Source organism: Stegostoma tigrinum, chromosome 2, assembly GCF_030684315.1.
Source record: "Stegostoma tigrinum isolate sSteTig4 chromosome 2, sSteTig4.hap1, whole genome shotgun sequence".
NCBI lineage: Eukaryota > Metazoa > Chordata > Chondrichthyes > Orectolobiformes > Stegostomatidae > Stegostoma > Stegostoma tigrinum.
The window spans coordinates 40,984,237-41,008,105 of NC_081355.1; the positions used below are offsets into that span (position 1 = coordinate 40,984,237).

General features: G+C 42.1%; 1 protein-coding gene across 1 annotated transcript in view; it reads right to left on the reverse strand.

Moving 5' to 3' along the window:
* LOC125460404 (serine/threonine-protein kinase MAK-like) overlaps positions 1–23,869 on the reverse strand; it is a 220,914-nt gene that overhangs the window by 4,957 nt on the left and 192,088 nt on the right. The window contains exon 13 of the mRNA XM_059641068.1: positions 18,619–18,744. Coding sequence (XP_059497051.1) covers positions 18,619–18,744 — 126 coding nt within the window. The remainder of the gene's footprint in view (positions 1–18,618; positions 18,745–23,869) is intronic.

Below are 23,869 nucleotides of genomic sequence, written 5' to 3' on the forward strand. Positions count from 1 at the left end.
CCTCTTGTTATGAAGGCCAGCATGCCATTAGCTTTCTTCACTGCCTGCTCTACCTGCATGCTTGCTTTCATTGACTGATGTACAAGAACACCCAGATCTTGTTGTACTTCCCATTTACCTAACTTGACTCCATTTAGATAATAATCTGCCTTCCTATTCTTGCCACCAAAGTGGATAACCACACATTTATCCACATTAAACTGTGTCTACCATGCATCCGTCCACTCACCTAGCCTGTCCAAGTCACCCTGTATTCTCATAACATCTTCCTCACATTTCACTGCCACCCAGCTTTGTGTCATCAGCAAATTTGCTAATATTACTTTTAATGCCTTCATCTATATCATTAATGTACATTGTAAATAGCTGCAGTCCCAGCACCGAACCTTGTGGAACCCCACTGGTCACTGCCTGCCATTCCGAAAGGGACCCGTTTAACACTAGTCTTTGCTTCCTGTCAGCCAGCCAATTTTCAATCCAAGCCAGTACTTTTCCCCCAATACCATGTGCCCTAATTTTGCTCACTAATCTCCTATGTGGGACTTTATCAAAGGATTTTTGAAAGTCCAGGTATACTAAATCCACTGGTTCTCCCTTGTCCATCTTCATAGTTACATCCTCAAAAAATTCCAGAAGATTAGTCAAGCACGATTTCCCCTTCATAAATCCATGCTGACTCTGACTATCCTGTTACTGCTATCCAAATGATTTGTAATTTCATCTTTTATAAGTTGAATGCTGCGATTCTGCCTCCACCACTCTACCAGACAGCACATTCTAAATCCTAACAACTCTCTGAGTGAAGACATTTCACCTCATATCACTCCTAGCTCTTTTGCTGACACCTTGAAATTGTCATCCCTAGTTATAGACATACCAACTAGTGGAAATAGAATATCCTTCTTTACCCTGTCAAAATTGTTCATAATTTTTAACACCTCAAAAAAATCACCTCTTATTCTTCTCTTACTCCCAGGAGAATAAGCCAATTTTCTTTAAATTTCCACATACATAAAATCCTTCATTTCTGGTATCATTCTAGTTAATCTCCATTTGAAATCCCTCCAGGGCTTTGACGTCCATCCATTAATAAGATGCCCAGAACTGAACACAATACTCCAAATGTGGTGTGAGCAATGATTTGTAGAGGTGTAGCATCACTTCAATGCTCTTACTCTCTTTGCCTCAATTTATAAATCTAAGGATCCGACAAGCTTTCTTAAGAGTAAGGGCATCCAATAAAGGGTGCTGGTGAGAAGCAACTGAGGAGGATTCTGGGAGAGGTTGGCTCACTCACCACAACTGAGAAAGGGATTGCCTTCTTAAGAAGTATTTCAACTTGCCGTACCTTCAGAGAATCATGCATATTAACCTAAGGTACAACTAAATTATTGCAGATGCTGGAATATATACTAAAATTGAAAAATTGCTGAAAATCAGAGCATGTCAGGCATCATCTGTGGAGACAGACCATGCTAATGTTACAAATCTAGATGACTCTTCATCAGAGATGCTGTGAAGTGTGGAAGGGGTAGTGTTAATTACAAAAATGTGGGTGTGGTGTTCTGGGGGAGAACGGGTGTTAATAATGCAGATTAAGTGATCAGAATGTGAGAATGGCAGAGCAATGGTGTGTCTAACTGTAAAACTGGAAAGAACAGATAGTCCCACTGGAGTACGGTAAAGGGACAGAAGTATATGGTGACAAAGAATACAACAAGTAAAGCTACAACAAGGGGCAAGAAATGGGAGTGAGTTCGTAATCTGAAGTGGTTGAACTCAATATTAAGTCCAGAAGTTTGTAAAGTACCTAAACTGAAGATGAGAAGCTGATCCTCCTGTTTGCACCATGATTCACTGGAGCATTGCTGCATGCCAAGGACAGACAAACTGGCATGCAAGCAAGATGCTATGATAAAATAAACAGGTATAGGGAGGTCAGGGTCATGCTTATACATGGTTCAGAAGTGTCTGCAAAGTGGTCATCCAGGCTTGCATTTGATTTCTCCAATGCAGAGCATTAGATGTACCAAGGGTCTCCCATGACCAGATACAGCACAGCCCCCTCCCTGATTAAAGTGGAAATGTACTCTTTCAGAAAGATGTGCGACAGGATTTTCTCCGCTTCTTAACTTTTTCCGAGTCTAACCTGAATAATTGAAATCACCAACTATCGCAACGTTTTGTCCTGCAGATTTCCATAATCTGCAGACAAATGCTCTTTTCTGTTTCCTACCCACTATTTGGAGGTCACTAACAAATACCCAACAAGGTCACTGCTCCCTTCTTGGTTCTCACCTTGAACCACATAGATTCTAATTCAGGAAATGCCCTCTTGTTCGAGGGCAATGATACTATCTTTGATCTTATACCTTGGGCTGTTAAATATACAGCCCTGTTCTGGCTTGAGCCATTTTTCTATCAATGGCACTGTGTCATTTTCCCCAGAGCAACTTCTGCTTCCAGTTCCCCAAATTTGTTCACTATACTCTGTACATTTATAAAACATAGGACACTATAGCGCAGTACAGGTCCTTTGGCCCTCGATGTTGCGCCGACCTGTGAAACCGAACTGAAGCCCATCTAACCTACACTATTCCATTATTACCCATATGTTTATCCAATGACCACTTAAATGCCCTATCTAATCCTCTGATCATCTTGTATGTCTCTATTAGGTCACCTCTCTAACAAAAACAGCCTCAAGTCCCTCAGTCTTTCCTCATAAGACCTTCCCTCTGCACCCTTTCCAATGTTTCCACATGCTTCCTATAATGCGGCAATGAGAACTGTACGTAATACTCCAAGTGCGGCCGCACCAGAGTTTTGTACAGCTGCAATATGACCTCATGGCTCTGAAACATAATCCCTCTACCAATAAAACCTAACACACCATACGCCTTCTTAACAACCCTATCAACTTGGGTGGCAACTTTCAGCGATCTATGTACGTGGTTCTCACACTACCAGGAATCTTACCATTAGCCCAGTACTCTTTATTCCTGTTACTCCTTCCAAAGTGAATCACCTCACACTTTTCCACATGAAACTCCAGTTGCCACCTCTCAGGCCAGCTCTGCAGCTTATCTATGTCCCTCTGTAACCTGCAACATCCTTCCACACTATCCACAACTCCACTGGTTTTAGTGTCATCTGCAAATTTACTATCCCATCATTCTACGCCCTCATCCAGGTCATTTATAAAAATGACAAAGAGCAGTGGCTCCAAAACAGATCTTTGCGGTACACCACTAGTAACTGAACTCCAGGATGAACATTTCCCATCAACCACCACACTCTGTCCTCTTCCAACTAGCCAATTTTTGATCCAAACTGCTAAATCACCCTCAATCCCATGACTGCGTATTTTATGTAATAGTCTACTGTGGGGATCCTTTTCAAAGGTTTTACTAAAATCCATACATAACCACATCAACCGCTTTACCCTCATCCACCTGTTTGGTCACCTTCTCAAAGAACTCAATATGGTTTGTGAGGCACAACCTACCCTTCACAGACTATCCCTAATCAAATTATTCTTTTCTAGATGATTATAAATCCTATCTCTTATAATCCTTTCCAACACTTTACCCACAACCGAAGTAAGGCTCACTGGTCTGTAATTACCAGGATTGTCCCTCCTCCCCTTCTTGAACAAGGGGACAACATTTGCTATCCTCCAGTCTTCTGGCACTATTCCTGAACATAATGACAACGTAAAGATAAAAGCCAAAGGCTCTGCAATCTCCTCCCTATTTACATATATAGTTCTGTTAAGAAGGCATGCAGTGTTTTAGCTTTTTTTAATAGAGGGATCGAGTTCCGGGACCAAGAGGTTATGGTGAAGCTGTACAAAGCTCTGGTGTGGCCGCACTTGGTGTATTGCGTACAGTTCTGGTCACCGCATTATAAGAAGGATGTGGAAGCTTTGGAAAGGGTACAGAGGAGATTTACTTGGATGTTGCCTGGTATGGAGGGAAGGTCTTACGAGGAAAAGCTGAGGGACTTGAGGCTGTTTTCATTAGAGAGAAGAAGGTTGAGAGGTGACTTAATTGAAACATGGAAAATAATCAGAGGGTCAGATAGGGTGGATAGGGAGAGCCTTTTTCCTAGGATGGTGACGGCGAGCACGAGGGGGCATAGCTTTAAATTGAGGGGTGAAAGATATAGGACAGATGTCAGAGTTAGTTGCTTTACTCAGAGAGTAGTAAGGGAATGGAATGCTTTGCCTGCAATGGTAGTAGATTCGCCAACTTTAGGTACGTTTAAGTCGTCATTGGACAAGCATATGGACGTAAATGGAATAGTGTAGGTTAGACGGGCTTGAGATTGGTATGACAGGTCGGCATCAAGGGCTGAAGGGCCTGTACTGTGCTGTAATGTTCTATGTTCTATTTAATGCTCCTCTTATCTCTTCTTTTCCCAATGGAAAGCGGTCTTCTCTTTGTTCATTCTCAACACTCAAGCTTTCCCTTACTTCCTTTTCCCATTCACCATGTTCTCTGTTTTGCCCCCTTTGATTCTTCCAAAACTAAGCCCATTTGTCAATCCACTTCCCTGCTTTACAAGATTACATTCACCTGCTTTAGGTAGGCAGTGGCTTAGTGGGAGTATCTTTGGACTATTAATCCATAGATCCAGCTAATGTTCTGGGGACTCGGGTTCAAATCCCACCATGGCAAATGGTGGAATTCAATAATTAAAAAAATGTCTAGAATTAAGGGTCTACTGATCATCATGAGATCATTATCGGTAAAACCCATCTGCTTCACTGATGCCCTTTAGGGAAGGAAATCTACCACCTCACCTGGATATGTCTGGATATGTCCAGTTCCACTGGCAGGACAGACCCAGCAGAGGAGGTGGCACTGTGGCATACAATCAGGAGGGTGTTGCTCCCGGATCCTCAACATTGACTGTGGACGCCATGAAGTCTCATGGCTTCAAGTTAAACATGGGCAATGAAACCTCCTGCTGATTACCACATATTATCCTCCCCCAACTGACAAACTGGTATTTCTCCATGTTGAACAACACTTGGAGGACGCACCAAGGATGCAAAGGCATAAAATGTATTCTGGGTGAGAGATTTTAATGTTCACCACAAAGAGTGGCTCAGCAGCAAAACTACAGATTGGGTTGGTTTACTCCTAAGGGACACAGCTGCTAGACTGGGTCTGTGGCAGGTAGCGAGGGAATGAACAAGAGGGAAAAACATACTTGACCTCAACATTACCAATCTGCCAACTACAGTTGCATCGGTCCATGACAGTAGTGGTGAGAGTCTCCATTGCACAGTCCTTGTGGAGACGAAGTCCTACCTTCACATTGAGAATAAATTCCATCAAGTTGTGTGGCACTACTGCAGTGCTAAAGAGGAGACAGACTTTGCATAGACTTAGGTACTGAAAGCAGGGCATCAATGAGACACTGTAGACCATCAGCAGCAGCAGAATTGTACTCCAGCAGAACCTGTAACTTCATGGCCCGGCATATCCTCCAGACAACAATTACCATCAAGCCAGGGGATCAACCCTGGTTCAATGGAGAGTACAGGAGGGCATGCCAGGAGCAGTACCGGGCATACCTGAAGATGAGGTATCAACCTGGTGAAGCCATCAAACAGTACAACTTGCAAGCCAAAAAGTGAAAGCAGCAAATGATAGACAGGGCTAAGTGATCCCACAACCAACAGATCAGAACTAAGCTTTTCAGTCTGGCCAGATTCAATTGTGAATGGTGATGGCCAATTAAATAACTCACTGGAGGAGGAGGCTCCTCAAATATGCCCATCCTCGATCTGTAATCCTCAGCATTACAGATACCGGCCTTCACTCCATGTGTTTCACTTCACATGTTGTCATGAAACAGTTGGAGACACTGGATACTGCAAAGGCTACAGGCCCTGACAACATTCCAGCAATAGTACTGAAGACTTGTACTCCAGGATTTGCCACGCCACTAGCCAAGCTGTTCCAGTACTGGGATTTACTCAGCAAAGTGAGAAATTGCCCAAGTACGTTTTGTACATGAAAAGCAGGTCAAATCCAACCCAGTCAATTACTGCCACATCAGTCTACTCCCAATCATCAGTAAAATGTTAGAAGAGGTCACCAACAGTGCTATCACGCAACACCTGCTCTGCAATAACCTGCTCAGTGATGCCAAGTTTGGGCTTTGCCAGGGCCTCAGTTCCTGACCTCATTACAGCCTTGGTTCAAACATGGAGAAAAGAGCTAAATTCCAGAGGTGAGGTGAGAGTAACAGCCCTTGATATCAAGGCTGCACTCGACCGAGTGTGGCATCAAGGAGCCCTAGCAAAACTGGAATCAATGGGTATCAGGCAAACTCTCTGGACTACGGCACATACCTGGCGCATAGGAAGATGGTCGTAGTTGTTGGAAATCAATCATCTCAGCTCAAGCACATCTCGACAGGACTTCCTCAGGGTCGTGTCCTTGGCTCAACAATCTTCAGCTGCTTCATTAATGACCTTCCCTCCATCCTAAGGTCAGAAATCGGGATATTTGTTGATGATTGCATAATGTTCAGCACCATTTTTGACTCCTCAGATACTGAAGCAGTCCAAGTTCAAATGCAATAAGACCTGGACAATGTCCAGGCTTAGACTGACAGGTGGCAAGTGACATTTGCACCACACAAATGGCTATGACCATCATAATAGGAGGCAATCTAACCACCACCCCCTAACATTCAATGGGTGTCATCATCACTGAATCCTCCACTACGAACATCGTGGGGGTTATCATTGACCAGAAACTCCACTGAACTCACCACATAAACACAGTGGCTGTAAGAGTAGGTCAGAAGTTACGAATACTGTGATGAGTAAATCATCTCTTGACTCCTCAAAACCTATCCACCATCTACAAGGTACAAGTTAGGACTGTGATGGAATACTCCCCACTTGCCTGGATGAGTGTAGCCCCAACAATACTCAAGAAGCTTGAACCCATCCAAGACAAAGAAGCCAGCTTCATTGGCACTACATCCACAAGCATCCACTCCCTACACCACCAACACTCAGTAGAAGCAGCCAGAGCATGCAGAATTCATCAAAAATCCTCAGACAGCACCTTCCATAGCTACGACCACTTCCATCTGGAAGGACAAGGGCAATAAATATATGGGAATTTCACCACCTACAAGTTCCCCTCCAAGCCACTCACCATACTGACTTGAAAACATATTGTCGTTCCTTCACTGTCGTTGGGTTAAAATCCTGGAATTCCCTCCCTAATGGCATTGTGGGTCAACCTACAGGCCTGCTGGTGGACTGCAGTAGTTCAGCTCACCACCACCTTCTCAAGGGCAACTAGGGATGGGCAAAAATTGCTGGTGGGCCAGCCAGCAACACCTATATCCCACAAATGAATAAAAGCAATTAGACGTTTTAGTCCCACAGCTAGGAGATTAGTTATTTTTCAGCTCAGGTAAAGTCCACCTCTTCTGAACGACTTTCTCCTTTCCTAAAATTTATACCAATGTCCCAAAAATCTAAATTTCTTCCTTCCACATCACCCCCTCATGCCACACATTTACCTCCCTAATCTGCCTTTGCCTAAACGGTGAAGGTCATGGCACAGGTAATACTTCTGAGACTACTATTACCCTATACTAGCATTGTGGGTCAACCTACAGCATGTGGACTGCAGTGTTTCAAGAAGGCATCTCATTACCTCCTTCTCAATGGCAACTAGGCATGGGCAATAAATGCTGGCCAGCCAGCAATACCCACCTCCCACAAATTAATTTTTAAAAAAGATGTTTGGGTAACACTAATAACAGAACTAAAAAAAATTGAATTCATATAACACCTCTAACAAGAAAATTCAAGAGCACTTTTCAATAATGTAATCAAAAAGTAGATATTGAGTTAAATATCGTGACAAGAGACTACAAAAAGTTTGGCAAAAGACCTGAATTTTTAAAAAGGGTATTACAAGGAATGCAAAGTGGGGACAATGGAAGGTTTAGGCAGGAAGTTCCAGATCATAGAGTGTGAATACAGATTTGGGCAACCTACCGCAGCTTAAGTAAACAGCCCTTTGAGAAGATGTGTGTTCACCAGACTTTGGTGGCATGTAATAAAAGCAAAATAAAACTGGGCAACAGGAAATTTATATAACTGGAAAGTGAATCATAATGGCGTGGAGTAAATCCAGAAATTTCTAACTGGCTCAGATTGCCAAGGAAATACAAGAACAGTGAGGTCAATTTGGGTTCCCCATGGAAATGTAACACCAACAAGGTGAAAACAAACAAGTAAATTCTAGAATCAAAATGAACTAGTTGAATGGATATTGAAGTAGAAAAACAGTGCAAAACAAAATTGTGGCTCTGAATATTGGTCCTGCATATTGCCAAGTAAGATTAAATTGCATTTCATCTTTAAGTGTCATAGACACAGCGGCTCAAATGCATCTGCCGGTGGACAATTCATTTGCATATGGAGAGTGAATGAAGTAGAAAGGTATTGAGAAAAATATGTAGCCTCATGTTGACTTGATGTCATTATGGGACACTGTTCTCCCTCAGGATCATGCTGTCCAACTCCCAATGACTCTACCACTGCTTTTATCTGTGGGTCTCGAGCAATGTTTTCCCATCCTGTGACACTTGTTGACTCATACAGCAGCTTTTAATCCGGCGAATTTTTGGCACAGTCTTCTTTCATTCTGGCTTTCCCATCATTGATACTCAATTTCATCTTATTGCACTTCAGAGGCTGAAGTAGAAAGACAAAAGCCACCGCCTGTGTTGGTAGGAATTCTTCGGCCTTGAGGGAAAGAAACTTCCATATATTCCTTACTTTCTTGACAAGCATTTATAAAACCTTGTAAAAAATATCTACTTGATTAATAAATACTGGCTGTTCATGCTTTGTTAGGTCAGATGGCCCCATTGTTACAAAAGCAAAAGTTCAGAAATGAGATATTTTAATCAAAAGGATTTTCTATCTTTTAACCATAATGACTTGCAACACGGCATACAACAATCATGAATATTGAGGTGGTCAGTTTCAGCAGCTGCAATTTTATGGTTGCCACCTGCATTAAAACCTACCCAAACGTGGGTTAAAGTCCCTCTTGTACTTTCTCTGCCAGCTCCTAATTATCTTACTCTAATTTCTTTATTTCTTTCCCTATATTCACTTACTTTATAATAATTACTAATGTTTTTTTAAACTAAATTCTTCAGGATTAAATTAAGACCATCCATATTTGGGCACAAATGGTAAGATTCAAACAGCCGAATATTGAGCATTGGTCCTCATTACAAGGCTGCATGAGAAGGAGGACAAATTATGTGCTCCAAGTTTGGGTTGCATTTGGGGTTGCAGTAGTCAGAGGCTAGGGGATATGATGCTTGTGATGCAGAAGGGAATTCAGATAGTAAAGAAGTCAAGAGATTGAATTTGTTTTGAGGGACCCAGAGAAAAAGAGAGAATTGGGGTCTTGGGGATCAGAACTAGAACTAGGGTGGACATGAGTGATCACCGCCATGCCTGGAGGTTGAGGATTCCAAGACCAGGAGGTGGCGGTTTTGTTTCATGTTGACTGTGTTTAGTTACTTTTCCAAGGGGAACCAAATGTTACATTATTGCGATATTATCTTAATTTCTCTCAATGCACTGCTGGAATTCGGTCTTTTTATCTATATTTAGAGTTTTAATGAGGTCTGGAACCATGTGTTCCTGGCAGAATCTAAACAGCATCGATAAATAGAGAGAGATAATGGGAACTGCAGATGCTGGAAATTCCAAGATAATAAAATGTGAGGCTGGATGAACACAGCAGGCCAAGATGAAGGGTCTAGGCCCGAAACGTCAGCTTTTGTGCTCCTGAGATGCTGCTTGGCCTGCTGTGTTCATCCAGCCTCACATTTTATTATATTAGCATCGATAAATAGATTATTACTTAGCAAGTGCCACTTGATAACATTTCGATGAACTCTTCCTTTATTTTTCAGTTGACTGAGAATAGATTGGTGGAATGGGGTTTGGCCAAATTGGATTTGTCTTTCTGTTTATTGCCAGGGAATACTTGTGTAATTGTTCACACTGTTGGGTAAGTGTCAGTGTAGTAGCTGTGCTACAACGGGTTGCCTAGGAGTGCAGCTGACTTTGAAATACAAGTTTTCAGTGCTAAAACTGGAATGTTATCAGGGCTTCAAAGCTTTTGTCCACTCCTGTTTCTTGACGTAGAATGAATTTTGAATTGACCACAGTAAGACATCCGTGACTTTGTATCATAGCATTTGAAATCCTTAATTTAAGGAGGTTGCAAATGCTTCAGTTTTGCTTCATGCAATGGCTCTTCCATTATTAAGGATATGGATGTCTGTGGAGCCTCCTCCTCTGGTACAATAAATGTGGAGCTGGAAAAGCACAGCACGTCAGACGGCATCTGAGGAGCAGGAAATTCAATGTTTTGGGCTGAAACCCTTCATCAGGACTGGTAAGGGTGGAGGGGAGCGCAGAAATAATTGGGGGGAGGTGGGGCTGGGGGAAGGGTTGATGAGATGGAGATAAGTGGCTGCAGGTGGAGGGTTATTGTCATCGGTCAGTAGGAAGAGTGGAGTGGTTAGGTGAGTAGGAAGATAGACAGGTTGGGGGTGGAGAGATTTTGAAGCTGGCGATGTCAGTAGGGGTTACCGTTGTTGGTCAGTTAGAAGGGTGTAGCGGATAGGTGAGTTGGAAGATGGTCAGATTGGGGAAGAGTAGATTTTGAAGCTGATGAAATCAATATTGAGGTCACTGGGCAGTAAGCTACCAAGGAGAAATATGAGGTGTTGTTCCTCCAGTTTAAGTTTGACTTCATTCTGACAGTGGAGGAGGCTAAAAATGGACATGTGACCATGGGGAGTGGAGAGGCGTTAAAGTGGATGGCAACAGGAAGGTCAAGGTAACAAAGTGTGGAGCTGGATAAACACAGCAGGCCAAGCAGCATCTCAGGAGCACAAAAGCTGACGTTTCGGGCCTAGACCCTTCATCAGAGCCCTCTGATGAAGGGTCTAGGCCTGAAACGTCAGCTTTTGTGCTCCTGAGATGCTGCTTGGCCTGCTGTGTTCATCCAGCTCCACATTTTGTTATCTTGGATTCTCCAGCATCTGCAGTTCCCATTATCACTCACATGGCAACAGGAAGGTCAGGTTGGTTGGTGCGTGCAGAGCGCAGATGCTCCTCAAACTGTTCCCTGAGTCTGCATTTGGTTTCCCCAATATAGAGGAAACCACATCGGGAGCAAAGGATACAGTAGATGAGATTAGACGAAGTACAGGTGAATCTCTGCTGGATTTGGAAGGATTTTTTGGGGCCTTTGATAGAGCTGAGAGGGTAGGCGTAAGAGCAGGCGTTGCACCTCCTGCAGTTGCAGGGAAAGGTACCGGGTGTAGTGGAGGAGTTGGTGGAGCTGACGAGGGAGTTGCAGAGTGAACGGTCACTGTGGAAAGTGGATAGGGGACGGAAATATCATTTTGGTGGTGGGGTCTGATTGTAGGTGTCATAAATGTTGGAGGATGAAATGCTGTAATCGGAAGTTGCTGAGGTGCTACGTGAGGACTATAGGGACTCTATCCTTATTGTTGTTGGGATGAGAAGGTTTGAGGGCAGAAGTGCAGGAAATGGGACAAATACAATTGAGGGAATCCTTTATAACAGAGGAAAGGAAGCTATGATCTCTAAAGGAGGAGGATATCTGGAAAATCTTAGAGTAGAATGCCTCATCCTGGGAGCAGATGCGGCAGAGGTGGAGGAATTGTAAGAATAGGTTACAATTTTTGCTGGAGGGTGCTCTGATTAGTTGATTAACTGTTCTCAACTATTCATAATGGGAAGTGGCAGAACTTCAAAGTATTGTTCTGATTCTTTGGTTGTAGGATTGCTTGGTTTTGTCCATCATCTGATATTTAGGATGTGTTGTAGCTGCACCAGTTTGGCACCTCAAATGCAAGCATGCTTGGCGTTGCTCCTAGCTTAGTCTCCAATACTTCTCATTGAACCAAGTCTGATCACCTAGATTAACAACTATGGCAGAATGAGGGATTTGCACTTGGCTGTTCCTTCACGATTGTTGGACTTCTGGAACTTACTTCCTAAGATCAAAAATAGTGAAGGATAGGAACAGGAATAGGCCATTTGGCCCTTCAACACCATCCACCATTTAATAACATCAAGGCTGATTATTTAACTAGGTTCCCTATTTCTGCTTTCTCCCTATAATCTATGATATCTTTAGCCCAAGAACCATATCTAACTTCATCTTGAGAACATTCAATGTTTTGGCCTTATTCGCTTTCTGTGGGAGACAATTTCACTGGCTCACCACTGAAGTGAAGAAATTTCTCTTAATCTCAGATCTAAATGGCCTACTCCATATCTTTAGACAGTGACATCTGGTTCTGCACTCCCTAGCCATCAGGAATATCCTCCCAACATTTATTTTATTAGAATTTTAATGGCTTCTATGATATCCCCTCATTCTTCTAGACTTCAGGGAATATGGTCCTAATCGTTCCAGTCTCTCTTCATACATCAGTACTTGCCATTCCAATAATCAGTCTGGGTAACTTTCATAGAACTCCCTCCAGAGCCAGAATATCCTTCCTCAGATAAGGTGACCAAAACTGCAAAAATATTCTATGTGTGGCCTCAACAAGGCCCTGTAGCATTGGAAGAAGACATCACTGCTGAAGTGTTCAAATCCTTTCATCATGAAGGGCAACATACCATTTGCTTTCTTCACTGCTTGCTGTACCTGCACGTTTACATTCAGCGACTGCTATTCAAGGGCACTCAAGTCTTGCTGCACATCTTGTTAAATCTATTGCCAATCATATAATGATGTCTTCGTGATAATGGGAACTGCAGATGCTGGAGAATCCAAGATAATAAAGTGTGAAGCTGGACGAACACAGCAGGCCAAGATGCATCTCAGGGGCACAAAAGTTGATGTTTTGGGCCTTGACTCTTCATCAGAGAGGGTCTAGGCCCGAAATGTCAGATTTTGTGCTCCTGAGATGCTGCTTGGCCTGCTGTGTTCGTCCAGCTTCACACTTTGTTATCTTATATAATGATGTCTTGCTGTTTTTTGCTACCAAAGTTGGTAACCTCACATTTATCTACATTATACTTCACCTGCCATTCATTTGTCCACTGACTCAATCAGTTCAAATCATATTGAAGCTCATCAGCATCCATCTCACAGTTTACTGTCCCACCCAGCTTTGTGCTGTCTGAAAATTTGGAGATATTAAATTTATTTCCCTCATCTAAATGATTAATATATATTGTGAAAAGCTGGAGTTCAAGCACTATTTCGTGCAGTACTCCACTAGTCACTGCCTGCCACTGAGAAAAAGTATTGTTTAATCCTGCTCTATATTTTATGTCAGCCTAGTCTCTATTCATGTCAGTACACTATGTCCCATCCCATGCACTTTAATTTTATATGCCGATCTCTCATGTAGGATCTTAGCAAGAGGCTTCTGAAAGTCCAAGTAAACTACTTCTTCTGCCTCTCCCTTATCAACTCTACCAGTTATAACATTTACTAGGATGTTGCCTGGTATGGAGGGAAGGTCTTACGAGGAAAGGCTGAGGGACTTGAGGCTGTTTTCATTAGAGAGAAGAAGGTTGAGAGGTGACTTAATAGAAACATATAAAATAATCAGAGGGTCAGATAGGGTGGATAGGGAGAGCCTTTTTCCTAGGATGGTGACGGCGAGCACGAGGGGGCATAGCTTTAAATTGAGGAGTGAAAGATATAGGACAGATGTCAGAGGTAGTTTCTTTACTCAGAGAGTAGTAAGGGAAAGGAACGCTTTGCCTGCAACGGTAGTAGATTCTCCAACTTTAGGTACATTTAAGTCGTCATTGGATAAGCATATGGACGTACATGGAATAGTGTAGGTTAGATGGGCTTGAGATTGGTATGACAGGTCGGCACATCGAGGGCCGAAGGGCCTGTACTGTGCTGTAATGTTCTATGAATAATTTCAGTAGATTTGTCATGCATGGCTTCCTTTTCGCAAATCAATGCTGATGCTGTCCAATCCTGTCACTGTTTCTCAAGTGCTGTGCTATTAAATCTTTGATAATAGACTCTAGTATTTTTCCTATGATTGATATCAAGCCATCCAGTCTATAATTTCCTGTTTTCCTCTACCTCCACTCTAAATAGTGCAGTTGTGTTAGTGACCTTCCAATCTATAGGAACTATTCCAGTTTATGGAATTATGAATGATGTCCACCAATGTATCAATTATTTCCTCAGCCATTTACTTAAGTAATTGAGGATGTAGATTATTGGGCACTGTGGATTTCTTAGTCTTTAATGCGCTTGATTTCCCCAACACCACTTCCCCTACCGATACTGATTTTTGCCTGTGGCCAGATAGTCCAGAACTTGAACAGCCCGAAACCAGAATTGGCAATCTTTGAGCAGCGAGGTCCAATGAAACTTGTATGACAGGTCAACTACAAAGCATCCATACAAGACTAAGGCAGATAAGGACAAGCCTGGACTTGCCCTGGAAAAAGAGACTGCTTTGTGTATTGGAATAGAACAGGCACGCTTGTCTGACCCCCAGGTTTCTGCCAATGACCACGTATAGCGAGGGGGACATGCCCTTGACACAACAGAGGACGGATGCCAAGGGATACCGCAGCATCTTCCTTATATGGCATCCAGGGATCTGATTGCATGCCTTGACATTGACTAGGGAGATCAATTGGCTGATGGCCAGAGAACATTCCGGGAGGATGCAGTTGGGGTGGGGATAATGAGGGACACCTGGCAGCCATTTCCTGAGTGAAGACTTGAATTGGCCCAGCTGCCTGGAGACAGAGAGACAGCGTGAGAGAGATGGTGTGACAGAGTGACAGAGTGAGAGTGAGAGTGAGAGTGAGAGTGAGAGTGAGAGTGAGAGTGAGAGTGAGAGTGAGAGTGACAGATAGACAGACAGAGAGAGAGAAAGAAAAGAAAGAAGGAACGAAGGAAGGAAAGAACGAAGGAAAGAAAGAAAGAAAGAAAAAAACAACCATGTGTGCGATGTTCATTGGAGATAACTACACCTTGTGACCAAGTTCAACTGCATGGTTAGTATTCAATCCTCATCTGGTAACTAGTGGTCGTTTAGTTAACAACTGCAGGACTTAATGTTGCAATTGGTAGAGTAATCAATCTTAGAATCGGGACATTTACAGCAAAAGCGCAAGACTTTAGATAATATTTAGCCACATGTTCCTTTTTGTGTCTTCAGTGTGTTTTTGAATAAAACTGCATTGAATTGCAAGTTGGATATGACCTTTTAGTTTATCTCACAAGTAAAGAACCTGAGTAAAATGAGTTTATGTAGAAACTGGTCAAAGTGTCCATGTCAAGGACATCACTTCAGTTCTTCCCGCTTACCCTATGTTCTCCAATATTTTTTGGTTATTATTCATGTCTTCCTTTGAGAAGACAGAACCAAAGTATGTATTTAATTGCTGCCGTCTCTTGTAAAACTTTGCCTGCTTCGGACATAAATGATCTACATTTGTCTTCACTAATGCAAATTAAGTAACAGCACTGGAGAACATGCACCATATGAATTTAGTGGAACAAAAAGAAGGCTCAGCACTCACTTCATGAAGCCAATAAGAGGATAGGCAACATATGCTGACCTGGTCAATGTCACCCACATCCCACAAAAGAATAAACAAAAATCTTAGGCTTTGAGATTACTGATTGTGCTTGATTATAATTCAGCTGCTACTGAAGGTCCTCAGTTGCTTGTTGATGTCCAGTTCGAGCTGCTGGATCTGTTCTGAATCAGTTCCATTTAACAATGATGTAATGCTGCACAATAAGATGCAGAATATCTTCCAACGTTTCGATGGGACTTTGTCCCTACGTAAACTTCGTGATAGTCATTTTAACAATATTACCATGATGCAATTGTGATAGTTAGATTGATGTGGGTGCAGTCGAAGTAGGGTTTTCCCTATTATTTTATCTCTTTCCACCTTCTATGGCCTAGCAGAAACAGCTTTTCACTACAGATCCTTTTGAAACCTTCAGTAATATTGAAAACGTCCAATATTTCTTTCCACATTTTCTTTGTTTCAGAGTAAACATACTTATAGCCAGATTTTCATGGACGAGGCAGAAGTTGAGACTGGAAAGGTCCCAATCTGTACAGCCTAATATACCTGCTATTAAAGCAGCAGTGAAACTCATACATCACATATATATCATTTGTGTGGTAGACAAAATGTCTTTTTGGCATAATGGCATTATTTTATTTGGTGAGAAAACCACTTGTGAATTTATTGCAAAATGTCAACATTAGTCAGTGCAATCCACCTGCTATCCAAATTTTTTGAAACAATTTTTGCACATATATAATCATGGTTTGATCAGCGTAGTCATTACCACACAGGATAGTCTTATTCCTGGCATCAACCTCACACAGTGAGCAGATGACTTAAGACCCTATTCAGGTGGTTGCCAATACGGTTATACCTGTAGTGCTGGAACTTTAGGAATCCCAACACATACAGAGACCCATGAACATAGGATTTTGATAGATCACAGTAGAAAACCTATTGACAGAGTTCTCAACTTAAACATCGGAAACAGCAGTATGGCATCATGGCCCAATGGGGGATCAGCGAGTGGTGAGGTAGGTCTCCTGGTATCTGCAGTGGCGGTGGTGTCAAGAACAGGAAGCTGAGGTTTCCGGGAATGTGAGCTAAGTGGACGACTCATCAAAGACTTTTGAACTTTTAGCTTTATTCCTTTATTTTTTCTAATATATATTAAGAATGGCTTTAATGTTAAATATTACTTTATTTCTTTATTTTTCTACTTATTCTACGATGGTAATGCTGACCTATTTAACTTTGATTCTTTTGCTACTTTGTACCTACGGTTTTTGCACCTAGGTACCTTTTTTACCTGAAAAGGCACTGTGTGTGATGACATTATAGACTTTTCATCGTACTCCTGTATTTCTGTTCTTAAGTACTTATGACAATAAAATGTAAATCTAAATCAAGGAAGGGAGCTCATTTGATTGCTCCAATTCAATGGTAAATTTGAGAGCAAAATGGACTTCATTAAATTGTGTAAAGAAATTTTTTGATGCAGCTGCAGATTGAAATATTGCAAATGTCTCATATGTATATTGGAAATGCACAAGGAATAAGAGATTTGTGGTTATTCTGTCAAAGACATGATTCTCATGATACCCAATGAATTTGTTAGCAACAGCTGTGCCTAGAGAGGATTTAATGGCAATCCATTTGGGCGTACATTGTGTCATTGAAATTGAACCTGACGGCATAAATTGCTAGTTTAATAAGTTCAGTTCATGCCGACTCAGCTATCAGTGTCACATCTACATTGTCATGATATACTGACATAATGAAAGCACCAACCAATTCCTTGAGTAAACTGGTAAATACGATAGGAATGTCTCAATAACACATAGATATACTATTGCTCTCAATATGCAAGCCTTTAACAATGATCACGAGAGTGAAGGAATTCATCCCACATGGAAACTTATTTAAAGTTGACTGTAACAGCTCACGGAACCATTTAGCCAATTCATCTTGTGTAGAGCCGGTTGTAGATAGAACAGAGCATAAAAGGATGTTGCTGTTTGGATCTTGGGTAGCTCATACATTTGTGGATGAGGTGAGCCTTGAGGATGAATCCCATCAGATATACATGGTTATCACTCAAACATCTGAAGTCCAACAAGTACCTCTGCAACTCATCCTTGAATGCGGTTTTGTGGTTATGTGTACAGGTAGATTGTAAGATCTAAGGTATAAATTTAGAATCAGCATTAAGTGCAACATGTATATCAACTCCGGTTCTTGTGTTACTTTTACATATGTGTACCTGTCATCAGATTTCCACAAATATGTAGGTGAGATCAGTTAAGTGTGGTTTCGGAGCCTAGCATTTCTTGGACATTGGTTTGTAATGAGATAACTGGTAACGAAGGAGTTCAAACTCAAAGCCAAAATCATGCATGAGAACAAATTTGTTTACAGGGAGTAAATGTTAAGAGAGATTTCTCACATGTTTAGCTGTATTCTACATTATCTTAGAAAAATGCTTCCAATCAAGTAAATTCATAGTGTGTGTATTTCAAGTGGGTATTTTTATGGCATGGTTATCTATACAGGTAATATTAAGACATTAAGAGATTCAACAGAAGAAAGAACTGCTGTGTTCATCCAGCTTCACACTTTGTTATCTTGGATTCTCCAGCATCTGCAGTTCACATTATCTCTGATCACAATTTTAATCCCCCTCCTTTATCTCTAGTGGGCTAGTTCTAACCTGATGAGTGAAAAATGAAAAATGTCAAACTTCTTCTCTCCTTTCAGCTATGTTTAGGTTTGGTATTAGAAGTCATTATATTGTACAGAGCTTGTTGGAAACAGGAATTGGGGTGAAAATCTAGGAGTTTAGTCTGCATACCCTTTTTAAAAGGTTCCTAAATTGGCCCAATTCAGTGAAATTCTGGGCCTTACTCTTTTCTATCTTAAAGCTGCTTCTAATAAATACAGAAGGATGAAAAATAGAAACTTACTGCCTGTGGATCCTCCAATAGGAGCAAATTGAGCTCTCTGTCCTGCTGAACCAACTTCCTTCTTGAGAAAGGATGATATATAACCTTTGGATGAGTTATAATCTGGATTAAAAACTTCAAACTTTCCTGTAACATCAAGATGAATTATTGTTGAATTTCACCTTGTTCGCACCAACCAGATATCCTAAATTAATCCGGTCCCATTTGCCACCGTCCTTTAAAAGTATAAAATGCTTTCAGAGTTGAATTTAGTTATGTTACATTTTGTTGTCAGCCTCAGTAATGACAATTTGGAAGATCTAACATTGCTGTAGCATTCATATATTTTCTATATTAATGTATGTATAGAATGCACATTAAAAGCAGGATGATAAGTAGGAAGAAGGTAGAACCAGTAAAGCATAAAGGAGGGGGGTTAAAATTGTGATCAGAGATAATGTGAACTGCAGATGCTGGAGAATCCAAGATAACAAAGTGTGAAGCTGGATGAACACAGCAGGCCAAGCAGCATCTCAGGAGCACAAAAGCTGACGTTTCTGGCCTAGATCCTTTATCAGAGAGGGGAATGGGGAGAGGGTTCTGAAATAAATAGGGAGAGAGGGGGAGGCGGACCGAAGATGGATAGAGGAGAAGATATCTTCCCCCTCTCTCCCTATTTATTTCAGAACCCTCTCCCCATCCCCCTCTCTGATGAAGGGTCTACGCCCGAAACGTCAGCTTTTGAGCTCCTGAGATGCTGCTTGGCCTGCTGTGTTCATCCAGCTTCACACTTTGTTATCAAGGAAAAAGGAGGGAACTTCTGCTTAGAGGTAGGGGATGTGGGTGAGATCCTAAAATCCTTTGAGTCGGTATTCGCCCAGGAGAAGGATACAGAGGACACTGAGATTTGTGTGGAGCGCGCTAATATGCTCGGGCATTTAGAGATCAAGAAAGAAGTGGTGTCGAGTCTCTTGAAAAGAATTTAGGTGGATAAGTTCCTGTGGTCCGATTGTATCTACCACAAGTATTGAGAGAGGCAAAAGAGGAGATTGATGGGGCCTTGGCCAGGATCTTTGTATCCTCGCTAGCCACTGGAGAGGTCCCGGAGCACTGGCAAGTAGCTTAATGTTATTGCTCTCTTCAAGAGGGAAAATAGGCATGATCCAGGAAACTGGTGAGTCTCACATTGGTGATTGGAAAGCTATTGGAGAGAATTCTTAGGGATAAGATTCATGCACATTTGGAAAAGCATAGCCTAATTAGAAACAGTCAGCATGGCTTTGTGTGGGAAAGGTCATGCCTTATTAACTTGATTGAATTTTTCAAGAGATGAAGAAGGTCATCAATGAGGGTACTGTAGTGGATGCTGTCTACATGGATTTTAGTAAGGCTTTCAATAAGGTCCCTCATGTTAAGTTTATCCACAAGATTAAGGTATGTGTTCCATGGTGACTTGATCACATGAATTCAGTATTATCTTGCAAATAGAAGACAGAGGGTGGTGGTGGAAGTGTGTTTTTCAGGCTGGAGGTGCTGAACTAGTGGTGTACTGCGGGAATCCGTACTAGGACCTCTGCTGTTTGTTTCATATATACATAAATGATTTGGAGGAGAATGTAGATGGGTGGATTAGTAAGTTGCTACAAAGATGATACAAAGATCAGTACAGTTGTGGATAGTGTAGAAGGTTGTCAAAGGATACAGCGGGACATGGGCGGAGAAATGGCAGATGGAGTTTAACTGCACTTCGGGAGATCAAATGTTAAGCGAAAGTATACAGTTAATGAGAGGACCTTGAACATCACTGATGTACAGAGGGATCTTAGGGTGCAAGTCCATAGCTTCCTGAAAGCAGCCACGTAAATAGATAGGGTGGTAAAGAAGGCATATGGCATGCTTGCCTTTGATGGTCAGAGAATTAAGTACTAGAGTCAGGATATCATGTTGTAGCTTTATTACACTTTGGTTAGGCTACGCCTAGAGTATTGTGTTCAATTCTGCTTGCTATATTACAAGAAGAATGTGGAGGTTTTGGAGAGGGTGCAGAAGGGGTTTACCAGTCTACTAAATAAACACTGAAAGAACTGCGGATGAAGTAAATCAGGAACAAAAACGAAGTTGCTGGAAAATCTCAGCAGGTCTGGCAGCATCTGCGAAGGAAAAACCGGAATTAAAGTTTCAGTTCCGGTGTCCGTTCCTCAGTTCGGAGGAAGGGTCACCAGACACGAAACATTAACTCTGTTTTTTTCTTCACAGATGCTGCCAGAACTGCTGAGATTTTTCAGCAACTTTGTTTTTGTTCCTTTTTTTTAACCAGGATACGACCTGCATTAGAAGGTATGAGCTATAAGGAGATGCTGGAAAAACCTAAGCTGTTTTCTCCGGAATGGCAGAGTCTGAGGGGAGATGATAGAGGTCTAAGAAATTATGAGATGTACAGATAAGATTGATTGTAAGAATCTTTTTCCCAGAGTTGAAATAGCTAATTCTAGTGGGTATGCATTTAAAGTGAGAGGGAGAAAGTACAAAGGAGATGTGAAGGGCAAGTTTTTTACATAGAGGTGGTAGGAATATAGAAGACGCTGCCAGCGGTGGTTGAGGATACATTAAAGGACTTTTAGTTAAGCACATGAAAATACAAGGAATGGAGGGATATGGACCAAGGCGCTGGCAGAAGACATTCATTCAAATTGGCCACAAAACTTCGTGGGCTAAAGGGCCTGCTTCTGAGCTGTTCAGATCTATGTTCTGTGTTCTAAGCTGCAGCCCTTTTTTAAACTACTATAATAATGTAACAGTTACAATCTGGCAGTTGAGTATCAACTTCCTATACAGTTTAGGTATGTTTAGGACAATTGAAGTGGAAAATATTTGAATGTTGCAGTGATGTTAGAACTACCAAATCGTTACTTCTGAGGCTGACAACAAAATTTAGCATAACAAAATATTCAGTAATTGGCAGGGCCTTTAGGAGCATTGATATACAGTGGTATTTTGGGTTACAAGTCCATAGTTCTGTGAAAGTAGCGATACAAGTGGATAAGGTAGTAAAGAAGGCATGCAACATACTTACCCTCATCAGTCAAAGCATTGACTGTAAAAGTTGGCTAGTCAAGTTGGAGCTGTATAAGACTTTAGTTTGGCCACATTTGGAGTGTTATGTGTATTTATGGTCACCACACTATAGTAAGGAATTGGAGGCTTTGGAGAGGCTGGAAAAGAGCTTGATCAGGATGTTACCTGGATTGGTGTGTATCAGCTATAAGGACAGGTTCAGCAAACTTGGATTGTTTTTGTGTGAGTGCTGGAATCTGAATGGCAATCTAATAGAAAATACAAAATTATGAGGGACATAGATAAGGTGAAAAATCTGAATCTTTTTCCCAGGGTGGAAATACCAAATACTAGAGGATATAGGTTTAAGGTGAGAAAGGAAAAGATAAAAACAGACGCGCAAGGAAAGCTTTTTTCATGTAGAGGGTGCTGGGTGCCTGCAACACGCTTCCAAGGAAGGTAGTAGAAGCAAATACAATAACATCATTTACAAGGCATTTAGACAGACACATGAATGGTCAGGGAGTAGAGGGATATGAACCATGTGCAGGCAGATGGGATCAGCTTAGAATGTTGTCATGGTTAGCACAAACATGTTGGGGTGAAGGCCCTGCTGCTCTATGTTCCTGTCAATGCTGGACCTACAAAAAAGTTTCTGAAGTTCATACGATAATTAGCTTTGGAATCGTTTGGGGACAGGAAGTTCCAAAAGACTGTAAGGTAAAACAGTGCCAAACTGTAATCAGAAAACTATAAAGGTAGAGTCACTTTAGTCTTACCAGTCCATAAGGCTGCTCGTTCATCAGACAGCAATAACTGTCAACCTGAGGGTTACCACACCTCAGACAAAGGGTGAGGTTGAGAAGGACAGTCATAGAATCATAGAATCCCTACAGTGTGCAAACAGGCCATTCAACCCAACAAGTCCACACTACCCCTCCGAAGAGCATCCCCCCAGACTCATTCTCCTACCTCTGATTTCCCATATCGAACCCAAACATCCCTGGGCACAATGTGTAATTTAGCATGGCCAATCCACTTCCCTGCACATCTTTGGACTGTGGGAGGAAACCGGAGCATCTGGAGGAAACCCATGCAGGCATGGGGAAAATGCGCAAACTCCACCCAGACAGTCGCCTGAGGGTGTAGTCAAACCGGGGTCCCTGGCGCTTTGAGGCAGTAGTGCTAACCACTGAGCCACCGTGCTGCCCAGTCTTTCGTGGTAATCTGAGCTTGTACCAGAATTGAACACAAGCTGTTAGCATTACCTGCTGTCCTTGCCCCTCAAGGAGGTACAGGTTATAGGAAGGTGCTGTTGAAGAATTCCTAGTGAGTTGCTGCAATGCATCTTTTATGTAATACAGACTTCTGACATCATGCATCGGTGGTGAAGTAAGTATATGTATAAGGTACAGGACGGGCTCCTGGGACTAAGATAATTAATTTCCAACAATCACAAGCTTTATGTTCTTTATGACTCCTTCAGTGACTGGATCCAGGTGGATCTTGTTGATGACAGGTCCTTGATTGGCGTTATTAACCCAGACCAATCAGGAAGTCCTGGTTGACCAATATAAGTAGTGGATTCTCCTCATGGTCTACTCCTGGGCCTTGCCAAGCCGGCCATTAATTGGTCTCAACAGTGGGCTGTGGAAGGGATCATTATGGCTGATTGCCTGCACCTCTTCCCCTGCTACATCCACGTCCAGTTGTCCCTGGGGAAGAAGCAAGCTGTGTGCACTGGCTCTCTCAATGCCTTACGGAAGAGATGGGCCCCATAGGGTGTGGAGTGCTTTGTTTCCCCCACAAACTCTATTTTGATTTGATCCCTCCCCTCCCCCTCACACTTTCTTTCACATAGGCATTGCCCCTACAGGGTTGCTTGATACTGACGCTCTCGTCATATAGGTGATTTTCCTGGTGGTCGTATGTTAATAGAGATATTTGCACACCTGGAGTTTTATTACTGTGTCTCGTACCTGCACATGCATAATGAAACATGCTGGAGAAAATAAGAAAAAAAGGTGGAAAAAAATATAAACATTGGATTTAGAATTTCCACAGTTCAGGGGACTGACTCCAAGCTGGCTGGCCACAGCCAATGTAATGTGCACAATAGATAAAGAGTGATGTGGTGATGTGATACTGGCCTTTGTGCAGTTATTTCAGTGGCAAATGGGAGAAAACAGTACACGGCTGGAGAACATTCGCTCCAAGA